A 25,934-nucleotide genomic window follows, 5' to 3' on the forward strand; every position below is an offset into this window, starting at 1 on the left:
CTGAAGGAGAAGCGTGCTCTCGCTGACCGCGTTGATGAGTTAAAGAAAGAAAGCAACAAGCAAAGAGAGGCTATGCGCAGCTTTGATCAGAACATTGAAAACATTGATCCTGAAATCGAGCAAGCGCAATACAAGTATGATGATGTCAACCGTCGTGGCAATGAGCGTGTTCAACGGGCTCACGACGAAGCTTCAAGATTGTCCGATAGTCTTCGCCAACTCAACCAGGCGAGCGAAGAGATTGTTGCCTACATCGAACGTGGCGGTCCGCAGCAACTTGCTCAGACTCACCGAGAGATTGAGAATCTTCAAGGCGAGATTGCTCGCATAGAGGCAAACATGACCGGTACGACTCGAAAGATCAAGAAGATCGAAGACACGATACGCGATACAGAGACAAGCAAACGCTCCATCAGCGACAACCTTCGGTATCGAAAAGCAAAGCGCTCCCTTGAGGGCTTGGAATCAGAGATTCGACAGCTTGAGGAGCAGGGCGCTGAGCGCGATAAAGAGCATTACGAGCGTGAGGCTGAGCACTGGGATCTACAGTACCGTCAACTGAACATTGAGAAGACGGGCGTTGAACGTGATATGAAGAACAAAGACGACCAGCTAACCGAGCTCATGGATGAGTACAAGGACCTCTACAAAGATTCCGCGCAGCAATATCGTGAGGCACACATCAAGGTCGAGACTACCAAGGCTGCCATTGAAGACTTGGGTCGTTATGCTGGCGCTCTAGACAAGGCTATTATGAAGTACCACACGCTCAAGATGGAGGAAATCAACCGTATCATCGCTGAACTCTGGCGGAATGCATACCAGGGTACAGACGTGGATACAATCCGCATTGCATCTGACGGTGATGCTAAAGGCAACCGGACATACAACTACCGTGTTGCCATGGTCAAGCAAGATACCGAGATGGACATGCGGGGTCGTTGTTCTGCAGGCCAGAAGGTCCTCGCTTCAATTGTGATTCGTCTCGCACTTGCTGAATGTTTCGGTACAAACTGCGGCCTCATCGCGCTTGATGAACCCACTACCAATCTTGATCAGCAGAACATCAAGGGACTTGCAGAGTCTCTATCCCAGATCATCCAGAGCCGCAGGAAGCAGGCCAACTTCCAGTTGCTGGTCATCACGCATGATGAGCAGTTCCTGCGTGAGATGAACTGCGCTGATTACACTGATGTGTATTGGCGTGTGGGACGAGATGTGAATCAGGAAAGCTACATTGAGCGCCAGAGCATTGCTGAGGTGAGTACATTTATTCTGTCTAATGCTTGTGTATTGCTGCACATACAATTCTCCGGATGATGGTCGGGTACGAATGCATTTATCATGTTCTGACATAACTACAGGTTACTTAATCTAAAGGTCTGTAATGAGCGTTGCAAAAGCGATGCGGCGTCTTACGTTGAAGGCGCATCGTTGACAAGGTAGCATTTTGTGTTTATCGGCGTTACCCATGGGTATCACAGCGACGGAGTTGGCACCATGCCGGGGACAAAAGTGGGCATTTCACTGTTATTAGGCCATTTTTATATGACGTTTACGCTGTTCATCTTGGCTGGCTTCAAGTTCACAAAGTAGGAAGTCGATTGTTCCGATTCAAAGTGAACAACATTGTTGTATTCTGCCATTTTGTCTCGCGTATTGTATTGCCTATAACGCATGGACGCAGTAACGTCCACATCGTGGATTCCCTTCGTATGTTTGCATAATCTAGTGAGGACCCTTGGTGGAGGCGAGGAAATTCACAGAGCTTGTTGGCACAGAACAAGAAGTGACATGAGAACATTTCATTGATCTATCCAATTGCGTTTCCTTTTTTTCATCTACTGCAGATTTACAAACAACCCGCCATCAACCAACAGTTGAGCTCCGTTAACATACGAACTCAAGTCACTGCCCAAGAAGACGGCTGGACCAGCAAGGTCACTGGGCACACCTGTACGGCCCAGAGGTATCCTGCCCTCCATGTACTTTCTCTTCGCCTCATCCTCCAGATCCTTCTCATTTAGCTGTGTCTTGATTGTGCCAGGCAGCAGGGCATTACACCTAATATTGTGTTTTCCCAGCGCACACGCCGATGACTGGATCAGCGAGAGCACACCAGCTTTCGTAGGTGTGTAATGGCCCTGGTATGCGCCTCCAACCAGTGCACTAATGGACGAGATGCCGATTATGGAGCCGCCTGGGGGCGACTGGGTCGAGAGTTGCTTTGCGCCGGCTTGGATGGTATGGAATGCGCCTGTAAGGTTGGTGTTTAGGGTCGAGGTCCAGAGATCTTCCGAGATACTAAGAGATAATATGTTAGCTCTCCAGTACTTTCTTTCGCATACGAAATGAGTTTTTGGGTCCGTACTCTAGAAACTCCTTGAACTCGCAGATACCCGCGTTGCTTATGACTACATCCAAGCGACCCCATCGCTCCACCACTGCTGCCACCATCTTCTTGCCCGTCTCCGGGTTTCCGACATCACCGGGGACTTCGACGAGCCGCTTTTCTACGTCTTCTTTGCTCACGTCAAGGATGTGGAAGGCTTCGTCGATCAGAGACTGGTACTGTGAGGAGGACTTGTCGTCTCCCAAGTGGTTCACTGCGACGTTTGCGCCGTGCTGCAGATATCCGAGAACAATGGCGCGACCAATGCCCGTCACGCCGCCGGTAATCATCATGGATTTTCCGGTCAGAAGCTTCGGCAGCTGCACCACGGGAGGCGTCCATAGACTGTTCTTGCGTGCGTGCGACATGGTCACGTATGTAGATGTAGGAGTGTGGGGTCAACAGAGAGGGGAGTAATAGACAGCGGGGTACGAGGAATATGGTTCAAGGGAGGGAGAGTTGCAGAAAGGTATATAGGCTATAGGATTTTCTTACACAACAAGCGGCAGATTAATTGAGACCATGACGGCCCGTTCAAGAGGCCACGAGATACATGTGCCGCGCTGCGCCAAATGGCCACGATAATAGGTCCGAGGAGGTGAAGTAGTGCCGTCGGTGTATTCCATGCCGAGGTGGGTTCTTGGCAAACTGCGCAACGGACGCGAAACGCCTGCCATAGTTTGCCGTCATAGTTTAGTTGGCCGCGTCGCAGACCTGCATCAATGGTTTATTCTTGGGACGACAAGGAGGCTGTGTGCTATCGCCTCTATGTCGAGGAGCGGAAGAGTCTGGAGGAAGTCATAGCGTATTGGGAGGTTCGGGGGTTTACGCCTAGGTATGTGGGATTGTTGCGCCTTTGCATGTCCAGGTCGCCGTACACCTTGCAGCTGTTATCGAACCCTCTTTGGTCTATCTTTGAACAAGGAAATACTGACTGTGTTTCTACAGTAAGCGGGCGTTCCAGACGCAGTTCAAGGTGCGTCGCCAGCAATCAGTCTCTTTCCATTACGATTGACAAAATGGCAGCGATGGGACTTTCCGAGCAAACAGAATCCGGCGCACAAAAACCCCGCTCTCGTCGCACGGCTTCAGCAACTATGGGAACAAAATTGCACTCAGAAGGAGATGATGGACAACCTGCAGGCTGAGGGGTTCGACATCAGCGACCGCGAATTGCTCCGTCTGCGGCTAAGACTCAAGCTTCTACTCAGAGAGCGCGTCTCCAAGCCGAAAAAGGCACCGGCGACCGGTGGGCGAATACAGAAGAAGGCAAAGAAGAAGACAGCCAAGGTCATACCTGGCAAAGGCCTCATAAATCAGCTTGGAAACGCGATACTAGCAGAGGAGTCTTTAAGCGAGGAGGAGAGCGGGGAAGAGGAACAGGTTGGCGATGGGTCTGCGGAACAGTCGGAAGAAGCACGACCTATAATCCCTGAACCCGACACTGTTGGCTTGAGCCCAGAGGATGTGCTTCGGAGACAATTACGACAGCAACAACTGCAGGCCGAGAGCGACGAGAAATGGCGTACGCGGAAACGACGAAGGCGAACTCGCGGTTGGGCTGGGCTGCCTGCAGATGCGCCTGGCGAGCCTCCTCGATTTCCGTCTGAGACGACCATTGACGAAGCAAAGGCATACCTTTGTCTTGATAACAATATGTATCGCGAGTTACGAGAGCGTTTTCTCGATATTTGCAAGGCTGAGGACGTTGTCAAGAAGACGATTGCTGGCCCTGAGAAATGGGCGCAGATTGTACAGCAGCTCATCAAGGAAAATACACATTTGACGGAAGTCTTCCAGCAGGAACCTGAAGTGCTACAGAATCATGATGCGTTATTTCGACCAAAAGGCCAGCGGGCTCTGTCGCTAGATGTCATTTGCATGGATGTCACGAAGCGCCTACGAACCCTGAATACACGGATGAGTCTCGCCGACGCGAAGAACATCCTTGGTCTCAACCCCGAGCAAACGAGACGCGTACGAAGCGCCTTCGCCGAAAAGCTGAGAACAGCGCACTTTACGAACAAACTCGAGGCGGGAGAAGCGCAATGGACAGAACTGAAGCAGACCTGGGTCAATGAGTCTGAGCACCTAGTAAAGGCGCTCTCGCAAGGCGAAAACGACCCAGACTATGCACGGAAACTGAGAGCTCTCGAAGTCCTGGCTCGAGATGTCACGAAGAGACAACAACAGGAGAACGCAGCCAAAGATCCAAACAAGAAGCGCCAGGTCCATCAGGGACCAGGCCCAGGACCTGCACCGCCTGTCGTCGCTCCTCATCCCACAACCCTGAGCACCAAAGAGCGCCCACACACAAACATCACCCGCGACGAACCGCCACAACCATCTTACCCGACCGCCCCTTCAGACCTCCAAATCGACCCCTCCCTCCTCCTAGCCGCCAGCGACGCCTCCGTCCTCCCCACCGCCGACTACCCATCCCAATCCCGCTACCAACCAGGACAATACCAACCCGCTTCCCACTACCAGCACACATACTATCCCGCCTCAACCACCAACACCTCCACCACTCCCTGCTCTTTCACCCCGCTCCCAATCTACTTCCGCCTCCACCCCCACTCCTCAACCCCCTTTCCCACAAAATCCCTCTGGCTCTCCATCCTCCACTCTCCGTCTATATCCGAACTGCATAACCTAGCTACCCGCGAGCACCCGGGAACCGAAGTACGCAAGTTGGAGGGCTTGATAGCGTACAAGGGGTCGGGAGAGGGGAGAGAGGTCGGGGTGCAGATTACGGATGATGAGGAACTAGGGGCTTATTTGGGTGTTGTGAGAGGGGGTGGCGAGGGTGGCGAGGGAGCAGAGGGTGGGGGGAAGGCTGTGTTTGGGGTGTTGTTGCTTGAGGGTGTGGGGGGAGGGGTATATGTTTAGGGGGGGGGAGGGAGAGAAAGAGGAAGGGAGGGAGGGAAAAGGGAAAAGTAGTTGCTTTGCAGTATTTTGTATATACCCGGAAATTTTTTTTCAAGGATTTTTTAGGAGTTTTGCTTTACACACCTTTGTGTTTTTTTTTTGTTGCCGCACACACATGGAGTTTTCTGATACTTCAATCGATTTATTTTTTTGCGGGGGGGGGGGGGCGATATGTCGAAGAGTGTTTATATGGACGCTGGTTCATGGATCCATACATATATATATGTGTGTGTAGTAAAGAAATGAAGATGCCGAGGGTGACGACGGCGTGGGACTGGGTGGGTTGGGTTGCATGGGAGTAGAAGGGTATGTAGGTAGACGCCTTGTTGACTTGTCGATATAAGAAGGGGAGGGATGTAGGGGGGGTTTGAGCTTGAATGCTGAGTGAAAGGATAGAGTATGTTGTCGATTTGTAGTAGGCCGGTCTTGTGAACTTTATTAGATTATTTTTGATCGTTTCCCTGCTTTAATTTTTTCCTCTTCCTCCTCCTCTTCTTCTTCTTCTTCTCTTTCCTTTATAGAGGGTCAGTTGTGGGTGTGGGTGTGGGTGTGTGTGGAAGTAAGGTTGTGGAAAGGATGAATCCGTATGTAGAGTAGGTCCTTTGGCCAGGTCGTTCCAGGTTATATGACCAACTTTTCGAGGCAGAGGAACATTGTAGAACATCAAATTGTTCAGCTACGAGAAGAGGGCAGGTGTGCAATATAAATTCATTCAGTGGCAAGAGCAGTCGAAATCAGGTCATGTCACGTCACTTTACCATCTACCAAGCCTCAACATCCCCTTACCCCCTCACTCTTCCCCGCTTCCTTCCTTCCCCCCTCCGGTCCCAATTCAGTGGACTCCGAATCACACATCCAAAGCATACGCCGCACACCCGGCCCCCCACCACACGCTCTCCTTCTCCTCCTCGCTCAACCCCCCGGCTTCCAAACACCCCTGCACTACTTCCCTCCACAGCAACCAATTCCCTGCTTCGCCCTTTGGCCCACCGACGTTGCACACGGGCCAATCGCTGCCGAACAGGATCCTGCGGGCGCCAAAGGACTGGAATACGTGGTTGAAGAAGGGAGAGAGGGTTTTCACGAGGGTGGGGATGTCAGAGGGGGTGCTGGGGGTGTCTATGAATTCGTTGAGAGCGCCAGAGAATTTCATCGAGACACAGGCATCAGAGGAGAGGGAGGAGATGGAGGAGATCCAGATGGGGGTTGGGATTGGAGCAGAAGGGGAGAGGGGGTGTTTCGCGAGGTGGTCTGGTATAGTTAGTCAAGTAGTCCCAAATGTTCATTGCAATTAGTGAAAAACATTTTTAGGTAGGAGAATTGAAGAGAAGAAAAAAACGAGGGACACTTACTCAACACGAATCTTACCCCTTTTCCCTCTTCCACGCCTTCTTTCTTTTCTTCCTGTCTCACTTTCGCAATCAACTTGCCAACCGCTTCCATGGGTCCAGTCCCGTCTCGATTGATATCAACTCCTACATCAAAGGCCCAGCCCTTGCCACTGTTTCCGCGTCTCAATTCACTCAGGTTACTAACCCACGACTCTTCATTCTCTTGCAACATGCGCTGCACGACGCCGTCACCCTTTCCCTGGAGCAGGTACCTAAATCCCACGACTTTGCTCCACAACTTGGGTCCAGCTGTTTGCTCCGCTAGTTCAAGGTAGATACGGAATAAAGCAGGCGACAAGTGCAGAGGGCCATATACTACGCATCCGAGCATTTTTTCAGCTTCTTGCGGTGAAAATCCATCGCCGTCATCTGGTTTGGCTTCTGCGATTCGTCGGAGAAATTTTATTTCTTCTAGTGGCTGTGCGGCCCATTGTGAGAGGTTCTGCTTCGCTTCTTCGATTTCTTTTTCGCCGGATGGGGAAGAAGAAATGTCGCTGGGAAGAGGTGATGGTAGGTAGCGGTCTGTTTCTACATATATGAACCCGGTTGGGGGTGGTGATGAGGCAATGGACAGGTAGTCTGAGATTCCGTGACGCTTGGCGAGAGGGTGGTTGGGTGTCATCCAGCCATGTTCAGAAGATGACGTTGCTGTCGAAGGCCAGAGATGGATGTGCGAATCCAGGATGCGCTGATGAGGCTGTGACATAATTCAGTTGATTGGTTGGAAGTCGGGTAGTAGTGTGTGTGTGTGTGTGTGTTTTAGTGAAGCGTTTTTGCTGGCGTGATGTTAGAGGTGGCGTGCAGAAGAAAATGCAGACTTGTTTGCAGTAGCTGCTGAGTATAATATGAAGTGAGGTGACACGGGCGCTTAGATTGTCTCAAATAGCGGTTTTCGCCATTGCTGCTGCTGCTGCGATGCCCACTGAGTCGTCACCTCCATGCTCTCCGCATTTGGCGGGGTAATGAGGCTCCGAGGAGGACTGGCCCCGTACCCACCAACATTATAGGCTCAACTGAGCAGTCAAGACGTATAGAGTACACAAATACATTAGCAGATCACCCTGTTGTGTTATGGACTGTTCCATGTGAACAGAAAGTTGGGAAAAGTCTCGATTGACTACACTTGCCAAGGCTTCATGGCCCAGGGGCTGTAGCCCCTAACCACCTCGAGTAAACAATTCGTCCAACTAGCGTTGAATTGTAGAGTGCATGAGAGCGTAGGCTGTTTGGATTTCTAAACAATCAGTACTCCATGTATATGTAGATATCCAGTCTGAAAACATTGGCCGGGGATACCTTTCCTTCATTGACAGGGGCGCGATAGGACATCGTCGATTCAAGTCTTAGCGATGCAAATGCAAATACACTAGCTGCATGTCATGCATACGGATTCATCGGGGGTCCACGAGCAGCAGTCTAGGTGTATAGCATCTGCGAGGCTTGCATCTAGGCCTCACGGTTCTAAAAAAGGGCGCAACCCATAGCAATGTGTCAGGCCAACGAGGGCACGACGGAGATACTTCTTGCATGTCTCTACGCGCACGCCGGCCGGCAAAGTATTGACGTGGGTTGAAAAGGCAGTTGCTCCCGACCAGGGCAAGCGACAGGCGCTTACTCGTCCCGTGTCTGCCAGCCACACGCGGAGGACAAGTGTTCAACTGCAGGCCCATGAAAGCTGACAAAACAAATGTGGGGTAGCTGGAAGCGACCGTCGTCCACGAACGAGGTCAGTCGAAACCGTAGTATAGTTCCGCTTGCGAAGATGAAACCGGGCTGCGTTGAAGCTTGGCAGTAGTTGGATTTTTTTCCCTGCGTTACTTGACGTGCCTTGGAAGAAAAAAACTGCATCACTATTGTCAAGTATTTCCCGAAGTCAAAGTGGGAAAAAGTGGAAGCGAAGGAGGGGTAAGCGGAGGAAAGAGGGCCGGAGAAGGGCCGAACGTGGCTCGCGCAGCTCAACAAACAAACTTGTCCTTCGTGCGTAAGACGTGGGTGAGGCTCTGCACTATCTCATGCATTTGGAATGTATGTGGTGTCGCATGTGATGGGTGCGGCGTATGGACGGCCTATGCCGAGGGGCAGGCATCGGCATGTCGCAGCATGTACGAAGCAAGAAGAAAAAAGCCGTCGGCCCTGTAGCCAGCAAGCTGTGACACTGTAGTGGCTCAACGTGTCCAACACTCCCGATCCGCGCCTCTAGTAACTCCACCAGTGGGCGGAAGATGCTTTTCGGTATTCCCAAAAGAGAGGGTCTGAAAGTGGGCCACCCTTGTTGGGTCGCGAGTGCAAGTGTCACCTCAGAATGGTGAGCAAAAAGTTGGCACGGGCAGAGATTTGCTGAGCACTAGATGATTCCGTATCCACACCCGTTTGCCCATCATCCGTCAGCACCCGTGTTAGTGGGCGTGGCTAAGGGATACGTACCGCGTCTTATCAAGCAATGTACTTAAGAGAGTATGTAAGGAGTATATGTGCGTCAAAGGTGCGGTAGTACTGAGATGGACAAGACGAAACATCAAACGCTGACTCGTGCGGGATAGAACGCCTAAATTCGACTGAGACGGAGAGGCTATCCGGCAGTTTTAACATGAGAGAGAAAAGGGTGGGGTTGAAAAGTCTGGACGCAGCGAGTGTAGCCGTGATTGTGGAGAAGACAGGCAAGACCCTTGATCCAGACAAAAGTCGAGTCAGCGACGGGCTCAGTCGCCCTGCACGACATTTTAGCGCGGTTATTACTGTGGAGTAGTAATACGCGCTGTGGCTCGCTCTGGCCAAAGGGCCGCCCGTCAGCGTTGCTCAAGATGGTAGGTTTCTGGTCAATGAGATGGCGATGCGGCTGAGGGTCAAGTGTGGCTTTAGTGGCGCGCAGCGTTGACGTGCAGCTGCAGGGGATGATAGTTTTGCGTGGTGGTTGTGTGGGGACGTAAATGAAGGTTTACTGTAAGAGCGTTGTCGGACGTCGTCATCTTGCAAAGATCGACGAACCATGGAAAAGGCAATTCTTAGGGATGTGTTAGCGCACCCTGGATCGGCCAGGATCGGACCCATCGCTATTGTACCGAGACCATAGATGCTAGTAGGGGTGTCCGCAGGAGTACACTTTCGTACGGCGCTACTCGACGCGCAAGCAGTGGAGTTGGCGCCGCAAACAGACAGCAATGACGATATCATTTCCGAGCACGACAGTGGGTTATGCAGCTGCGTTCCTGGAATGACTAGATGTAGAATTGACACGTGACCAGGGTAGGTATTGCGAATGCCATGTCACATCTTTTGAGTATGCAGGCCGTAGAAGTTTCGCCGCAAGATCTCCCGCAGTCGCCGGTGGCCAGCCATGGTCGCTTTGCATCTGTCCATTCTGACATGGGACCAGTTCCAGGTCGTGCTTGCACCTGTAGCTCGATCTCGGTTCAGGACCGGCTCGGCGCGAGCACTACGTTTGACACGCCCGCTTCGTGACGTCGATGGACCCCTCCCAACGATACATAGACATGTGCGTGTGTACTGTACACCCATGCACGGCGCCGGAGAAAATTTGTTGCACCAGACATGACGAAAATTTACAAGTTTTGACATTTTCGGACAGATGCAAGGCCGAGCACGTCGTTGGTTGGGATGGAATCGGGAAATGTTTTTCGCTTTGCAGATGTCGAATTCCAAGTTTACTGCACAAGCCCCCCCCCCACCCCAGATTCTTCAAAGCACAGTGCTTGGCACGCCAGATGCAGCCTAGCGGCCATGGTGTCAGACAATGTGACATGATCATGAGCAGATAAAACCGGCCGACATGAGAGAGCGTGGTACGAAGTATTGAGCAGGCCCAGGCCTTTTTTGTGCCAGGTTCCATGTCCGATGTCGTCAGACAGTCATTACTACCAGACAATTCCGTCGGCAGCGGTTGGCTGGAAGGGGGAAATGCTTTATCCCTACTCTCGTCATATTGGCCTGATGAGTCCAGCCCACTTTCGCCAAACTAAGATTGAGTGGGGTTGACGAGGCATGTCCCCTTGCAGAGTACGGGTATAAGAGCGCGGAAGCATATTTCCTAAGCAAGATAAAGGGAAATGTATGCGATGAGTCCAGAGTGCTTACAGGCAACCCGAAATCGTGTGTCGCGCGTGAAGCGAAGGGGTGCAGAGTTTTCGCCTGGGACCCGGCTGTATGGATGCGGATGTGTGGTGACGAGCAACGTGGGAGACGACAAATGGCAACCAGAAGAATATGTAAGACCCATAACAACAATATCATCAGCATCATCATCACCGGCATCAGCATTACATATTAGGCGAGGACTTATTATTATTATTATTATTGTCAGGGCAGGCAGGCAGGCGGGCACAGACAGGTGGCGACATGGAAGTTTCCACAATTGACGGGTGTAGTGAAGCGTGTCGTAGGCTACGTGATTGCGCCATGTTGCTACCGCGTAGGAGTAGAGTAGATTGGCATTAGTAGAGCCATCTCGATGGGGAGGGGGGGTGGAGGGGGGCTGCTTTACGAGGGACTTGGACTGGCAAGCAACAAGGGCGCAGGTGCGTGTGTGGCGCGCACGCGCGCCCAGGCTGCACCTGAGCCTTTTGGAGAATTTCGGGTCGGCAGAAGCACCAATGAAAATGTTCCGCGCCGTGGTAGTATGGGGTGCTTGGGCACGGCTCACCACCGTCGAACTGCGAGTCCGTGCCTAGGCCGTGTGCGAGGGTGCGGTGCATCGGGGAGCGCGGGACAGCGAGGCTTGCAGATACTTGGCCGCTCAGCGTTGGTGGAAACGTGTACGTGGTGGTGCTTGATGTTGTCTCTGCTGGGGAAAGTTGGGGGTGGGATAGCGAACAGGCAGCTATGACGAGAGGTGGAGAGGTGGAGAGCTATGGGCCTGGCGTCGCGCCGCCGTCGGCGCCAGGCTAGCGTCTGAGCTTGTTGCCCTCTGGACACACACAGCACAGGCCTGCGGGAGCGGGACGACAAGCATAAGGTTTGCTACAAAAAGGGTCTCTGCCGCTCGACGTGCTGACTCGCTATGGCTGTTCGAGGCCGAGGCGTGTCACAGTCCTGCCCGTTGGTGGTGGTGTTGTTTTTTTGCTTCTTTTCGCCTCGTCCCGGCGGGCGGGTGTGGGCGTGGGCGTAGGCGTGGGCGTGTTGCGTCGTGGGTGGGCAGGGTGGTGCGTAAAATTGCCGCAACGCACAATGATGATTACTGAAGGCAAGCGAAGTCGAGTGTGCATGAGAAGTTCGGCGCCGGCAAGGTTTCCCTGGAGGCGCGACTACCAGTAGGCCGTGCAGCATGCAGGCCCGCTTGAGTGGGCGTGGGCGTGTGGGCGTACAGGTCGCCAGTGGGGAGGGCGTCGTCTGAGGGCCTTGGCGGGGGGCAGAAGGGCCCATGGGCGAGGGCCGTGGGCGAGCGAGGGCCGTGAGCGAGGGCGCCCCGAGGAGGCTGCGGCCGCCGCCCATTGCTGGTTGGTGCTCAGTCGAGGGCGGGCGCGGTGCGGGAGAGGCCAAAGCCACGGCGCCCCAGCGCCTATTTGCTGTCCATGTCCACGTCCACGTCCACGTCCACGTCGAGTACTTACTCTTACGTCCAAGTAGTCGAGCGAGTAGTCGAGTAGTAGCCGTACACTTGTACTTGCATTGCCCTGGGCCAAAGCCACGGCCACGGCCACACGCGGAGATACGAAGTGCCTCCGAGTGTGGAGAGTGCGAGTGCCCAGAGTGCAGATACAGTGCAGAGTGCAGGCCCGGGTTGCAGAGCAAGTGGGTTCGTTGCGACAGAAGGCCCCCCTTCCCTTCCTCCCCGTCGCCATGCCTACAGGCTGGGTACGCAGCCAGCGTACATACACATACATACACCCATCCCATCCATCCATACATACATGCCACATATGTACATACACACACACACACATACATACACGGCCCCCCTTCGCACCTGCCGTCTTGGACTCCCCTTTGGCCTGCATTGCATGCCCGTCTCCATGGCCCGAGTAGTGTAGCGTAGTCCGTCTTGAGATAACATGCCGCCCACCACTCCTCGACTCGGCTCACACTCCAGATCAAGTTGGAAGCCATCGGGCTGGCGAGCGGGTGATGGTTCGCGCTACCTGTAGGCCGTGCAGCGCGGGTAGCACGCCTAAGCCAGATACCTGACCAGGGTGCTGTGCGGTTGCGGCATGCCATGCATGTGCGCCTGTCTTTGTTGCTTGGGAAACAGCTTGTCTTGTTGGCATCCACATTGGTCCTGTTTGCGCGAATCCCGTCTCGTAGCGAGACGACCACTCTGTCCAACAAAATCCATATCATTGCAACTTTTTTTTTGCATAAATTACAACGGTTGGCTATTGACCAACTCCGTGACATGGCCAGGAACAAATAAAAGAACAAGAAGAGAAAAAAAGACGCTGCAAATTTCGTTCGGCCTCGCGCCGTCAAACGCCAAAACACCATGCAATCGTCCCAACCGGGCCCCTTTTGGTGGTATCCGAGAGCTGCCACGCTCCAAAAATACTGGGAAACAAGACAATGCTGTTCTACCTTGCATGCCCCTGGCACATGTCGGGCCATGCTCCAAAGTAATAGTAATAGTGCGAGATAATAATAATGGGGGGAAAATGGCTGATCAAAGGCTGTGATGCGTCTAACATGACTGCGGCATCCAGGAAAAAAAAGTGTGGCCGAGGGCTAGAATGCGAAACCAAAAAGTGGAAACGGTCGTCTACTTCATTATTGGGAAGCCGGCGCATCGCTCTCGGAGGACGCGTCCGCCTGGCGGAGGTGTCAGGGGAGGCGTAATCGCTGCCATCGGCGGGATCGGCAACATTCGGATGTTGTCGTCTGCATCGGCGCCCTCACGGGTGCCCCATGTAGTCTGATCAACATATGTCAGCCATGTACAAGGTGGGCTGCCAGCGATGATGCTGGTTGCGCCTGGTGGTGGATGGGAGAACATACCTCTGTGACAGTGATGCAGCCGTAGAGCTTAATAAGGTTGTGGAAATAACCGAAGAGAATCGAGATGGGCACGAAGCGGACGTCGCCGGGGTTTCTTAGCAGATGCGGCACTAGCTTGATCGTCTTTGCAAAGACCCAATGCGCGATAAACAGTGTCCACAGAAGCGAGCGCTGCCACTTATCGGCACGCGACAGTTGACCCGCGTCGGCTGGGTAGTATCCAGTCTCACAGAGAGCAAAATAGGCCGATGCGAACAGGGCGCAGTCGAGCAGAAACGCCCACTGGGTGACGGTGGTCTGGAAGACGGCATATAGTGACCATGGGTACCTCTGTCGCGTCAAGTGGTGTCAGCAAAAGGGTCATTATGCACAACCGGCTAGTGAAAAGAGGGGCAGGCTTGGCGCCTCGACGACGCGAAATTTGTGCAAATATTGGAACTAGCAAACTCACCATCCACATGTAACCCTCGGTCAAGCTAGTCAGGTTGCTCCTCCAGTTGGAACGGACCCAACGCAGGCATTGTCGCAGGTACTTGGAGTCGTCTTCAAGCGTCGTCTCGACTTCGCACTCGCGGTGGTTCTGCATCTGAATTCTCCAGTTGTGCGAAAACAGCCAGCGGGTGATGAAGTTGTCGTCGTCGGCGTTGAGGAAGTGGTCGCTGCCCCATGTCTCGTGTGTGAAGCCATAGGTGAAGTTTGGGTCTTGCAAAATCTCAGATCGATAGGCCACGGCGCGGCCGGACAGGCAGGGCAGGCCGCCGTCTATCCAGTTGCAGGCGGTGCAGTCGAAATTTCTCCTGACCAGGTAGATGGCGCCTAAGAATTCCCAAATGTTAGAGCGGTTGAAGCGGCGAATCTGCTGGTTGGTGCCAACTCCGCCCACGCGTGGGTCCTCAAAGGGAGCCAGGATCCATTTGGTGAACTTTTCAGGCAACCAGACGTCGTCGTCGAGAAGAAGCGTGATCTTGGTCTCGACCTCGGGAATGGCGCGGCACAGCTGGCGACGCTTGTTGGCCTGGCTGACGGACAAGACCTGAATAATCTTGGGACTGCCGAGCTCTTCAACCATCTGATAGACACGCTTAACACGCGAGTCAGGCGTGACGAGTAGCAACTCAAAGGGCTCGAGGCGATATGCGCTTTGGACCGTCTCTTTTAATTGCTGGAGATCCTCGGCAACAGTGGGAATGATGACGGTCATGTCCTTGGAGGTGATTGTTGGGTCGTCGACAGGCTGCATGGGCGTGTACGTCCAGTTGCTGGCGAGGTTGACCCAAAGACGGACATAACGAAACAAACTATGGCAACGAGTCAGTGTAGTCCCGGGAGCGGGAAGGAGGAGGTAGTCAAGGAGGTCAAGGAAGAGGAAGAGGAGGAGGAGTGATAATGGTGATGGCATTGTCAACATACAAAAGCACGACAAAGATGCACAGCCAGCTCCAATTAGGGAACAGGGTCAGTGAAAAGGGAAACATGGCGGCGGGCGGCCAACGAGTGTGGGAGATGGGGATGTGAGCTTCGACAGAGTATGGTAGACGAAGATCACATCGAATGGTGGGAGTGAAAAGCCGCTTGCATCGGGGAAGAAGCGGAAGTGACAGGTATTTAAACACGTATGCTTGCGAGCGGGCTAGGGCGGCGAGGACATGTTTCGCTTCCCGGCGCTGTTTAAGCTGCATGAGATTCCCTTAGCAGACTTTGGGGTAGTGTGAACATGGCTGGAGCATGAGGTCGCGAATTTCCAGAGGCAACATGGGTGGGGGGGGAGGGGCGACACGAGTCGGGAATAGCACATGCGCCTTTGTGCCAAAGCGTCATCCCATGGATTCTTGGATCCCGCCAGCCGTTGAATCGCTCGCATACGCCTAGGGCACCCTGGATGCAGCGCTGTCAGGGATCGACTGCACGCACTGTGGTGTGCGTTGCTGACCAGGGCCATTTACGGTGGTGCAACCGCCCCGCGGCTGCTCCGGTGGTGGTGCTGGCGGTGCTGGAGGTGCTGGTGGTGCTGGAGCTGGAGGTGCTCTGGGTGTGCGCACACACACGCACACACACACACACACACACACACACACNACACACACACACACACACACACACACACGCACACAGCAGGCCGAGGACGAGGGCACGAGACAGCCTACCTGTGGCCCCCCCCCACCACAACAGCCACGGCCACCACCACCATCACTACTACTACTACTACTACTACTACTTACCACCACCACCACTACCGAAGACGACGACGACGACGCACACCCGCCATGCTCACCTCATGGCGCCATACTGGACCAAGGCGCGCCGCCCGCCTCTCTGCCCCGGCTGCTGTTGCATGGCTGTCGACGTCCTCCTGACGCCCCAAGCCGGCGGCGGCGGGCTGTGCTGTGCGAGCGATGCGGCTGATGATCGATGGGTCCATGGCCAATACTCTGTGCCCCCGCTTGGCGCCAGCCCATCTGAGATCAATTGCTCTAGGCCTGTAAGTTGCTCTGCCTAACAGTACTACTGTACATACTTGCCTGCGCTGCCCACTGCCCATTCATTGCCCATTGCCCACTCTTTGCCAGTCTCTCCACTGTCCATGCGCTAGCCGCTGCAAGCGGAGTCGTCCACTCCGGCCCCAGCAAGCCCCAGCCCCAGCACAAGCACCAGCACCAGCACCAGCAAAAAGCACCAGCACCAGCCAGAGCCATACGCGCTCGTCCTGGCCCTGCTCATGCTCGCCTGGCGGCAGGGCTGGCGTCTCCAGCCTGCACCGCGACCTCCTCCCACTCCCGCCACTGCCAATTGATTGCCTGCGCCGCCTCACTCCCGCCACGACTCGAGCCTGCCCTTGGTATCGCGGTCTTGCAGCCGCTGCAACCATGGCTCTACTTTTCCAGGGTCCCTTTTTTGCTAAATTAATCCATCTGTCAACCTGTAGCCGAGCCCTCTTGCACCCTGCAGCCGCGGCGCGACGTGGGCAACCTGGGCGACGTGGGCGACGTGGGCGACGTGCTTGCCCTGACGCCCGTCTCGGTCATGTGATTCGCCAGTTCGCTTGTCTGCCCTCGCGCCCTCTTGCCCTTCTGCCATTCATCCATCCGCTAGTGCCATGTAGTCCTCCTACGTGGGCTGATGCCTCGTTCCCAACCCGGACTCATTTCCACTTGCAGAACCCGCTCGAATGACGAGCTGCATTCAATTTCCACTCTGCCGCTGCCCCTACCGCTTTGGAAAGGTACCTGCTCCGCATCAAGACCTACATGGCCCGTCTTCCGCCTGCATCGTCACCAAACTGCCCACCCACTGCCCTCCCCCTCCTGTACGCCGCTGCAAAGACGGGGTTGCTGTCATACTCTTGCAGATCCAACCCTCGGCCCGCGGAATCACTTACGCGCACCCAATAACCTCGTCGACCCGCCATGTGTCGTCCTCAGGCTGCCTATGCATCATGCATGTAATATATCATGGTGGGCGCCCGCCCATCCTGTGAGCGATCCAACGACATTCGGCCTGGGCGTTGGCATTGGCGCCTTCCCTGCATGGAACTCCCTTTGTCACTTCCATCAACAACCTCTGCATCAAGACACACATAGAAACATCTTTTGCACCATCTCTTGCTCCTCGACTTGATCATACCACGTCCTCTTCTTCCCCCTTCCCCCCAAAAATGACATGCTCAAAATACCCCGGTTGCCCCCCAACACTGTCATACTAATCCCATAAAGAGGCCGAGACTCTAGTATTACACACGCCCATACGAGGTTACCGCATACGGCAAAACTACTGACCGTCTATGTACTCTGATCACAGCACTTCCGGAAATTGCGTCATCTACCATAGGGCATTGCGGCAAGCTGATCCTCCGCGTATTGCGGATCGTGTGCCGCTTCCTCGCGAAATGCCGACCTTGTCGCTGTTGACATGCAGCTGCGCGCTTCTGCACGGCATAATGAGAGGCAGGGACCCAAGAAGCGTACACATATAGAGCCTCAAATGCCATAGTGCACCTGCCAGTCGCAGGGCTGAAACTGTCCCTCACTCTTCTAGCCATGGGAGCCTCGTTGTGCAAGTCGCGATCTTGACCACCTTTTGCTCCCCTCTCACACTCCGAGCAAAATTTTGCTCACTGACTAGCCATTTTCCTATCCGACAAGGGCCGGTTGGTCTGACTCTATTTTCCCACCCGCTGTAACCCTCTCCACACTCTGGACACCATCTACCTAATTCGGTCACTCGCTCTTGAAGTTGCCTGTTTCGGAAGTCCTCTTGAACCCATACCAAGCCCCAACTGACGAGTCGGGCCACACGTCCCTAGTGGGGACAGGGGTGGGTTAAACATCGACTCCCATCATGTGTTTCTGTACAAGAAAATTTTTAACCACAGCCTGGGCAGTGGCATGGCCTTTCAGTATCTGTTGCAACTGGCGAAGATCTGGCATGGTAGGATGACTCTATCCATCCCGTCGCTTGCATTCGTATCAGCAACTGTTACAGCACCAGATTCGCATCTTGTCTTGACTCGCGCAACATTCCGACAATGTTTTGTAGATGGCCCTAGAAACATAGGCTTTCCCCAGCCAGCCCTGGTCAAGTGTAAGGACAGCAACACGCCAATGACGTAACAAGAGCGCAAGCGCTGACCAGAACAGACTGGTGGATTCGATTCAACTGAGACATTTCAGGGTTATCATCGAAGATGGCGAGTGGTTTTCCTACTCCCACAATACAGAGATACAGATATAAATGATCCCTGCAGTCCACTAATTGACGCGCAGTTTTTTTTTCGGTACAGCTGCCAAATCAGAAGAGACTGTGCAGCTGTTGGGTGGACAACACTGTCGCTTTCTTTTCGACCATCTGACATTATGCTCTTACAAACCACCATCGGCACACCTGGCTGTATTGATAAACGATCAATAGTTCTGATCGGCAGGAGATGATGCACCGGTCGAGCTCATTCGCTTATTGACGGCACCCCTAACAGAAGAGCGTTACTCTTTGCAGACCCCGGCGCAAGGCAGCCCTCTAACGATACTTGTTGAATTGGTAGCAGTACAAAGACCTGCATCCAAGTCCCCATGTCCCCTAAAATCCTGCTGTCCGGTCAGTGACGACTTGTCTTAATCCCAGTCCGTCCGATCGTCGAATGAAACGCTACCCAGCCTTGGAATCCATTGCGCGCACAGATAGATCGGGTGTCAGCAGATACGGAGCTGTGCCCATGCTGTGTATTCTGGATTTCGCCAGTAGTCGCGATACAAATCGCGTATGGTGGAATTGGACGGGCAAACAAGCGGGCTGGGGGCGGGTGGTGTGGTTGCTGGGCTTGCGAGCTACAATCAACTAGGCCGCTAGCGTCCTTCAGTCACATGGGGGCTTGATTTCACACATGCACACCATCCACCTCTAGCACGTATTTAGCGACGGGTTCAGTCAAGCGCACAGATACATGGTAAGCAGCAGCGCCTGTAAGGGTCAGATTTTGGCAGAAGCGCCGCACGCCTCTCAGCGCTGGGGCCAGGGTTGTGGCCGCCATCCCTGGCGGCCACTATGTACGAGTGCGCCATTTGTTCGGATCGCCCGTCTTGAAATGCTCTAGACAACCATGGGGTGGCACCCTGCTCGTTCCCCACACACTCACACCAGGTTGCTGCCGAGCTATCGAGGGACGCAGACGTCATTTGGCCTGGGTATGTGGACAGCAATCGATCCGACTGATCACTAGACCCCAGGGCGGATGCGAGGGGGTGCGCGCGCAACACCTTCATTGCTCCAAATCTACCGGCCTTGACTGTGTTTCCAACTGTATGGTTACTTTCGGTCCTAACGTCGTTGGCTGTGTCGAACGATATTGACTATTATCCCGCACTACCGGAAATTGAGGGCCGCTGCAACTCTCACTGTGTCGGGGGGCCAGGGTAAAGTTGATTAACCAAATCTGCAAGCCTCTGCAGACACCTAGCCGCTACCGTTCAGAAACCCTCGAGGCTGGTGGGCAACCACGATCCTGCTTACCTTACGTGAACGGTGTGCAAAGTCTTTAGCTGCATCCTACTGGATGAGTATGGTAAGCCCTCTTTTGACTTTGTCCTCTTGCCGACAACGTTTGATACGTACTCATCGCGGTCGACTAGAGTTTGGCTCGCTGAACAAAGCTTTTCCAGACCCCTTAGCCAGTGAACAATTAACATATCGCGCCCGTAGGTCGCATAGTCGAACTTGCTACTCTGTCGCAATCTCCACAAGGCCATACACATCCACATTCAAAAAGTTTCCCAAGCGATGTGAGGGATCGACGACTAGAGGATCAGGCGACATTCCCTTTGATGTCGTGCATACGGCACGCCACGCCGCAGTGGTCACCCAAACACCCAAACACCCAAACACCGCGTATGATTGGCATGTCTAGCAAGGAACAGGTCTCTTCACAACATCAACTGACTCGCCTGTCAGTTCAAATCTAGATTGATTATCGAGATGATAAGCATGCGTTCACAGAAGAAAAAAATCAGTGGCAATAAGCATGATGCGTATGCCCTCGTATCGGACGACGCCCTCTATTCCAGTCGACGCGCGTCGGACCCATGCGAATATGCATGCAATAAACATCCAAGCAAACATATCCAACAGGTCTAGGCCTTTTGGCATTTGCTCAATCCCTTGATTACAGTTGCTGCTGTCATGCAGATTGTTGAGCGCACTTTTCATATGAACGGCGTTTAGAATCCCTCTAAGACTCCTTTACGTGCTGCAATTCAATGACATACAAGCAGTAACGGTATTACAACACCATCGGAACTTTCTGTTTTGGCCTACCAGCAACACACTTATCACAGTAGATCACGATCGTTGGAGACTCAGCAGGCCACCATCTTCGTTTTCACATTTATTCCGTACCAAGACGCTACAAAACAACTTATTCCATGGAGAATACCCACATGATATGGCTTTGTTGTGTCTGACAGCCTACTTTAGTTTTACGTGCCATGCATTGGTGTGTCATCGGAAATTACCCTTTCTGGCCATGGTATACATGGGAGGCGTTTATTCTAAAAGAAAAAAAATCATCAAGGGGATGACCTCCAAGGTACGTGACCTCCAAGGTAGGAATATGGGTCAGAACCGTATGAAGCTTTGCCTCCCTGTCGCGCGAAGCGCGACATGAGCTGAATACACAACGTCTCATCTCTTGAGGCACTGTACAGGGTAGGCGTTCCAGGGATAATACTATATGCACGTAATCGGTACCCGGCCTATCTTTCTTCTCGGTTGTACTTTTAGTTACATGACTGCTGCATCTGAACGAAGGGATGTCCCGTTTTGCTTGGCGGTGCATCTTGAACACGACAGCTATACTCGTAAGATCCCTCGTAAGATCCTGCCACTACCCGTCGACCCACCCTTTACATGTTACACGCGACAGGCGACCATCAAATCATTCTTGCATTAGAAGAGCTGCGTGGATCGCCACTGAGCTTTTGATGCTGAGTGTCGACCCGCATATTGGCAAAAGAAGAAAAAGCAATGTCTCCTGTACTCTGCAGCCTGCTGTCCAGTAACATCACGCATGGTAATAACAAGGGCCTCATTGGGTAGACACAAATTAGGCTATGGGATGCGGGGATAATTGCAGAGCCATTCAGGCGTCATTCTGGAACGCCAGCCGCTACACAGCAATCGAATCAGAAATGCTTACATTTCCAGCTCGTATCATTTGAACTCACTGCATCTCTAACCGCAATTTGAGTCATAAATTCACAACCACCAAGAAAAGGCCCAAAGTCTTCTTACAATCCTACAGAATCCCACCACCACACCCTCCCGCGTCATGAAGATGCCCTATGACACCGCATCACCTACTCCATACAGCCCTTGATGCCGTTGCGAGCCACTCGCCGGGTTTCCTGCAAGACATGCCAAGCCCATACAGAACCCGGCAAACCGTGCAAGTTCCCTGGATGGATCACGGAGGCTAGAGCCGGATGGTCGGTTAGTACCGCAGTGCGAAAGATTCCTGCTGCTCGAGAATACGGTAAAAACTTGAAAAGGCCAAGCGCTTGCATAACATTGACCCTTTTTTTGCTCTTATCTGCGGCTCGCCGAACCGCGACCAACCGGCCAAGCCCTTGTTGCCGTCGCCATCGAACGTGGCATGCATAAGTAGTGATGGTAGGATTCATACCGTGGGGGCGAAGACACAAACACAATCAAGCATGCATGCTTCCTGTAGCTGGTTTTTCCCGAGCAACTCCGGCTTCAAGGTCTTGACTTGTTTAGGAGGATCCTCAGGACTACTCCCGTTTTTCTTTGGTCCTATTTTATCCATGGCAAGTAGAAGTACTTTCAAGGGTTATTCTTTTCACATCCGAAATTCTTCGGCTTTTTTTTTTGCCAAAATTCCAATTCGGAAAATGCAGATGCACGGTGTGTCATGTACAGTATGCACAGCTGCATTGTTTTCCCCTTTTGATAAGGTCCTGTTTTTCCTCTTTCTTGTCGACCTACTTTGATGATGAGAAGAGTTGGGATGCATATGCATCGTTGTTCACATTGTAACATTGTTCAGTTCGGTGTGACATGCAAGTACTTGCATCAAGTCAAGGTAGTATAGCGTGCCCCTTTTTTTCATGACGGCACAGAAAAACAGAAGTTCCACGGAGATGAGAAAGAAACGATAATGATAACAATGTTGATATATCTACTCCCATAAGAGAACTCTACGCCGATGTACATGATCTGGGCTTTCATGTCCAACCCAAGATACCATCTTGTAAACTCGAATCTCAATCCTTCCGCCATCTCCCTTTTTTTTCTACAACAACAAAAAAAATCTTAATTTGTTCGCAGAAAAAGAAAAACCATCAATAGCAAGTAGTTTACCAATCTCCTGCCTCCTTCGCCACCCTCCTCTCCTTCCGTCCTTTAGTACAAATGTCATCTTTGTGCAAAAAAAACCCCCCCTCAAACCTCAAAACTTCGCACGACCCCTTTTTATTTTCCGTTACTCCTCTTACATCACTCCTATAACCCAGCAAACCATGAACTACAACATCGCCTAGCCCAGGCAACGACAGGATACTATTCCTATACAACCCTTACCCCAAGACCTCGCGACTCTAGATCAATGCTACTTTTCCGTTTTCGTTTATATACGATACAGCATCTAAGAAACCAACCTCACTCCCCCCCCTCACTCCCTCCATATTTCCTCAATGATTCAATTGTTCTACTTCGCCATGTACGCGACATGAAATGTCCTTGTATATGTACCATTTACCTTGGACTAAGCCGGAACACACGCAGTAATATATACATTGTAATCTTCGATTGTAATAAGAGAAAAAAATGGTTAGAGAGGGCATAAAGTGTATGACAGAGAAAACATATCTTCGTACCTTTTTCTTTTGGGAGGGAAGAGGGAGTGGGGGGGAGGGTTGGATGAGGCAAGACGAGATGAAAGGAAGAAGAAAAAAAAGATAACGAGTACGAGACGGAATGATGGATTTCAAAGGTAGGACTTGTATTTAGATAAGTAATACTGTTGCTTCAGGTGTACAGCATCATTGGAATTCAGTAAATAATCATGAATTTTCCAACAGAATACAACTTATTCATACACTTTCAACCTCCCCTAATCAAATCCCTTAAACTCACCCTCGCCCTCCCCACCCTCACTCCCACTTTCCTGATTGTCTTTCCTCCTCGCCTTCTCCCTCTTCTCCCTCCGCATATTCTCAATCTTTCTCTCATACCCACTCTTACTACTAATCCTACTCTTCTTCCCCGTCCGTCTCGCCTCAACCCCCCTCCTCTTAAGCACCTGTCTATCCCTCTTCGACGGCGTCGGCAGCGCATCCAGCAACCACTGCTTGACACTGCCCTCATCGGCGCCAACCCCCCTCAGCGCCTCCGACGCTCGGATAACGTTGGCGATGAGTTTAACGTAGGGAATGTCGTCTTGGGTGTAAAACGTGACCGCGACGCCTCCCGTGCGGCCGGCGCGGCCAGTACGGCCGACACGATGCACGTAGGCGGCGGCGGAGGACGGGGCGTCGTAGTTTACGACGCCGTTGAGGCCGCGGAAGTCGATGCCGCGGGCGAGCAGATCGGTGGTGATGAGGACCCAGATTTCGCCTTTGCGGAAGCGCGTCATGATTGTGTCGCGGGCGGAGGAGCTGAGGTCCGCGTGGAGTACGGCGATGCGAGAGCTGCCGCCCGCTTCGGGGGGGATATCGTAGAGGAGTTCGGAGTGGAGGGCTATGGCTCGTGGGATGGTTTGGGTGAAGACGAGAAAGGGGGGACGGAGTATGGGTTGAGATGAGTCGGTGTGGAGGGCGGTTGGGTGAAGGAGTTGACGGAGGCCTAGGAGTTTGCCTTGCTCGGTCGCGGCATAGGTTAGTTGGTGGGATATGTTTGGGATGGCGCTGTCTTTGAGACCAACGACGAGGCGGATTAGTGGTGGTCGAGGGGGAAAAGCGGATTGTGGTGAGGAAATGGCAGACCAGCGGTCGTTTAGAGTAGATATTGCTAGACTTTCGATATTTGATCCCATTGTCGCTGACCAGAGGCCAACACGAAGGTGAGGATTTGTGCATGCATTCCATACAGCCAGAGTTTGTTCGCGGAACAGAGGATCGAGGAGGACATCGGCTTCGTCGAGGACAAGTTGAGATATGCTAGGGATGCTTGCAATGGTCCCATCTTTGCGCTTCAGAGAATTCACAAGAGCAAGGGGAGTTGAGACGAGGATAGCAGCCTTCACAAGCTCTGCTCGACGGCCTGTCTGCTTCTTTTTTGGTGCTTCCTTCTCTTCATCTTCTGATCCAGATTCATCATCGTCATCGTCGGAGGCTTCGGACAAGTCTTTGGCCTCATCGTCTTTTGTCTTTTCAGTGTCATCTTCCTCATGTGTCACCACCTGCATGCCTTTCCTCATAAGCGTAGCCTTGACTGCAGTAGCCTTTGCCAGTTTCCTTGCTTCATTCACAATCTGCGACGCCAGCTCCCTTGTGGGGGCAAGTATGACCGCACGAGGACCACTTTTGGCTTCCGTGCTCTTGCTTTCCGAAAGCAGCGCATCGATGATCGGTATGAGAAACGCTATAGTCTTTCCGCTGCCCGTAGGTGCGACCGTCAAAAGGTCGATATCTCCATTGTACTCCGCCCCAGACAAATTCTCAACGTCTTGCATGAGTCCTGGCTCACCCTTCTTGCGCAACAATAGTGGCAAGGCTCCCAGTTGAACTTCCGTCGGCAACTTGTAACCCTGCTCTATTATATTCTCTGCGAGGCGTCTCGATATGCCGTAACGCGTTCGCAGTTGCGCAAACGATGTGATGGGCTGAGGGTATAATGTCTTCTTCGTATCCTTCTTTTTCTCCTCGATCTTCTCCTGTTCCTTCTTCTTCTTCTTTTTCGATTTCTTCTCCTTGCGCGGCTCTTCTGTTTGTGGCGCAAAGTCCTCCAACACGGCAACCTTTAGCTTGTGCGAGCGCAGTATCCTCTTACATTCCTCAACATCGTACGGTTCTTGCTGGATATCGTTTATTTCCTTTTCCAAGTTCGCCGCCTCTTCCCGCTCCTGTTTCTTCTGCTTCTTTCTCTGCTTCTTGGATAATTTGTCCCCGCCAGTCTGTGCGTCTCTGCCTGCGCCTCCACCAAAGAAATCGAGGTCTGCGGGTAAGGCAGCAGAACTAGACTCTGAATCTACGACATTCTGCCCTCGCTTTCGTTTGCGACTCGAGTTGGACGAATCAGGTGACTGTGGTGGCTCGTTGTGACCGAAGAGCTGCGGGTTTGCGACGGCGCCGGAGGAAGGAAGCTTTTGCGCGTGCGAGCTCGGCGCCGCTTGGGAAGATCGCGAGAGGAGCTTGAATACGTTCATGGCAGTGACAGGGCAATCGGGGCAATCTATGGTAGTGCACTCGACATCAGGGTTTCCATATGGAGCTCAATTTGAAGTTGTTCGCGATGCAAAAGTTGCATTGGGAAAAATAACTGGGCCGGGGCTATTTTGCCGAACTAGCGCCGAACACCTTACATAGCATTCACAGCACGGGCTATGGCCGATGATTTACTGAAGTAGATGCATTGCCAGTAAAAGTGCACATGTAGAAAATGGAATCTAAATCAGAGGTATGTGCAGTATACAGTATCGGATCCCTTGCACCCCGAATGCACCGCAAACACACTTGGTCGGCTCATCAGCCCGCGAAATCGTACAGTGTTTCCTCACCCCGCTCCTCGTCGCACATCTAACTTTTGGCTTGGCGCCAAATGTATACTTGAATGTCATG

The 25,934-nt window shown here is 52.8% G+C and overlaps 6 protein-coding genes across 6 annotated transcripts; 1 reads left to right on the forward strand and 5 right to left on the reverse strand.

Moving 5' to 3' along the window:
- Window positions 1–1,841: 1,841 nt before the first annotated feature.
- Window positions 1,842–2,760, reverse strand: COCMIDRAFT_4863 (uncharacterized protein; the record flags this gene model as incomplete). Its single annotated transcript, XM_007689261.1, has 2 exons — window positions 1,842–2,304; window positions 2,372–2,760. 2 exons carry the CDS (start codon window positions 2,758–2,760, stop codon window positions 1,842–1,844), a joined length of 852 nt encoding a protein of 283 aa, XP_007687451.1.
- A 354-nt stretch (window positions 2,761–3,114) lies between these two features.
- Window positions 3,115–5,284, forward strand: COCMIDRAFT_94005 (uncharacterized protein; the record flags this gene model as incomplete). The annotated part of the gene is made up of 3 exons (XM_007689294.1): window positions 3,115–3,227; window positions 3,341–3,368; window positions 3,419–5,284. The coding sequence occupies 3 exons, from the start codon at window positions 3,115–3,117 to the stop codon at window positions 5,282–5,284; spliced, it is 2,007 nt and encodes a 668-aa protein (XP_007687484.1).
- Window positions 5,285–6,170: 886 nt separating this feature from the next.
- On the reverse strand, window positions 6,171–7,420 carry COCMIDRAFT_94008 (uncharacterized protein; the record flags this gene model as incomplete). Its single annotated transcript, XM_007689295.1, has 2 exons — window positions 6,171–6,574; window positions 6,676–7,420. 2 exons carry the CDS (start codon window positions 7,418–7,420, stop codon window positions 6,171–6,173), a joined length of 1,149 nt encoding a protein of 382 aa, XP_007687485.1.
- Window positions 7,421–13,417: 5,997 nt separating this feature from the next.
- On the reverse strand, window positions 13,418–15,128 carry COCMIDRAFT_94000 (glycosyltransferase family 2 protein; the record flags this gene model as incomplete). The annotated part of the gene is made up of 4 exons (XM_007689296.1): window positions 13,418–13,570; window positions 13,654–13,983; window positions 14,105–14,951; window positions 15,064–15,128. 4 exons carry the CDS (start codon window positions 15,126–15,128, stop codon window positions 13,418–13,420), a joined length of 1,395 nt encoding a protein of 464 aa, XP_007687486.1.
- A 390-nt stretch (window positions 15,129–15,518) lies between these two features.
- On the reverse strand, window positions 15,519–16,346 carry COCMIDRAFT_25902 (uncharacterized protein; the record flags this gene model as incomplete). The annotated part of the gene is made up of 3 exons (XM_007689274.1): window positions 15,519–15,678; window positions 15,926–16,124; window positions 16,169–16,346. The coding sequence occupies 3 exons, from the start codon at window positions 16,344–16,346 to the stop codon at window positions 15,519–15,521; spliced, it is 537 nt and encodes a 178-aa protein (XP_007687464.1).
- A 6,923-nt stretch (window positions 16,347–23,269) lies between these two features.
- On the reverse strand, window positions 23,270–25,522 carry COCMIDRAFT_4867 (uncharacterized protein; the record flags this gene model as incomplete). Its single annotated transcript, XM_007689262.1, has 1 exon — window positions 23,270–25,522. The coding sequence occupies one exon, from the start codon at window positions 25,520–25,522 to the stop codon at window positions 23,270–23,272; it is 2,253 nt and encodes a 750-aa protein (XP_007687452.1).
- Window positions 25,523–25,934: the final 412 nt, after the last annotated feature.

This window comes from Bipolaris oryzae, assembly GCF_000523455.1.
Source record: "Bipolaris oryzae ATCC 44560 unplaced genomic scaffold scaffold_55, whole genome shotgun sequence".
NCBI lineage: Eukaryota > Fungi > Ascomycota > Dothideomycetes > Pleosporales > Pleosporaceae > Bipolaris > Bipolaris oryzae.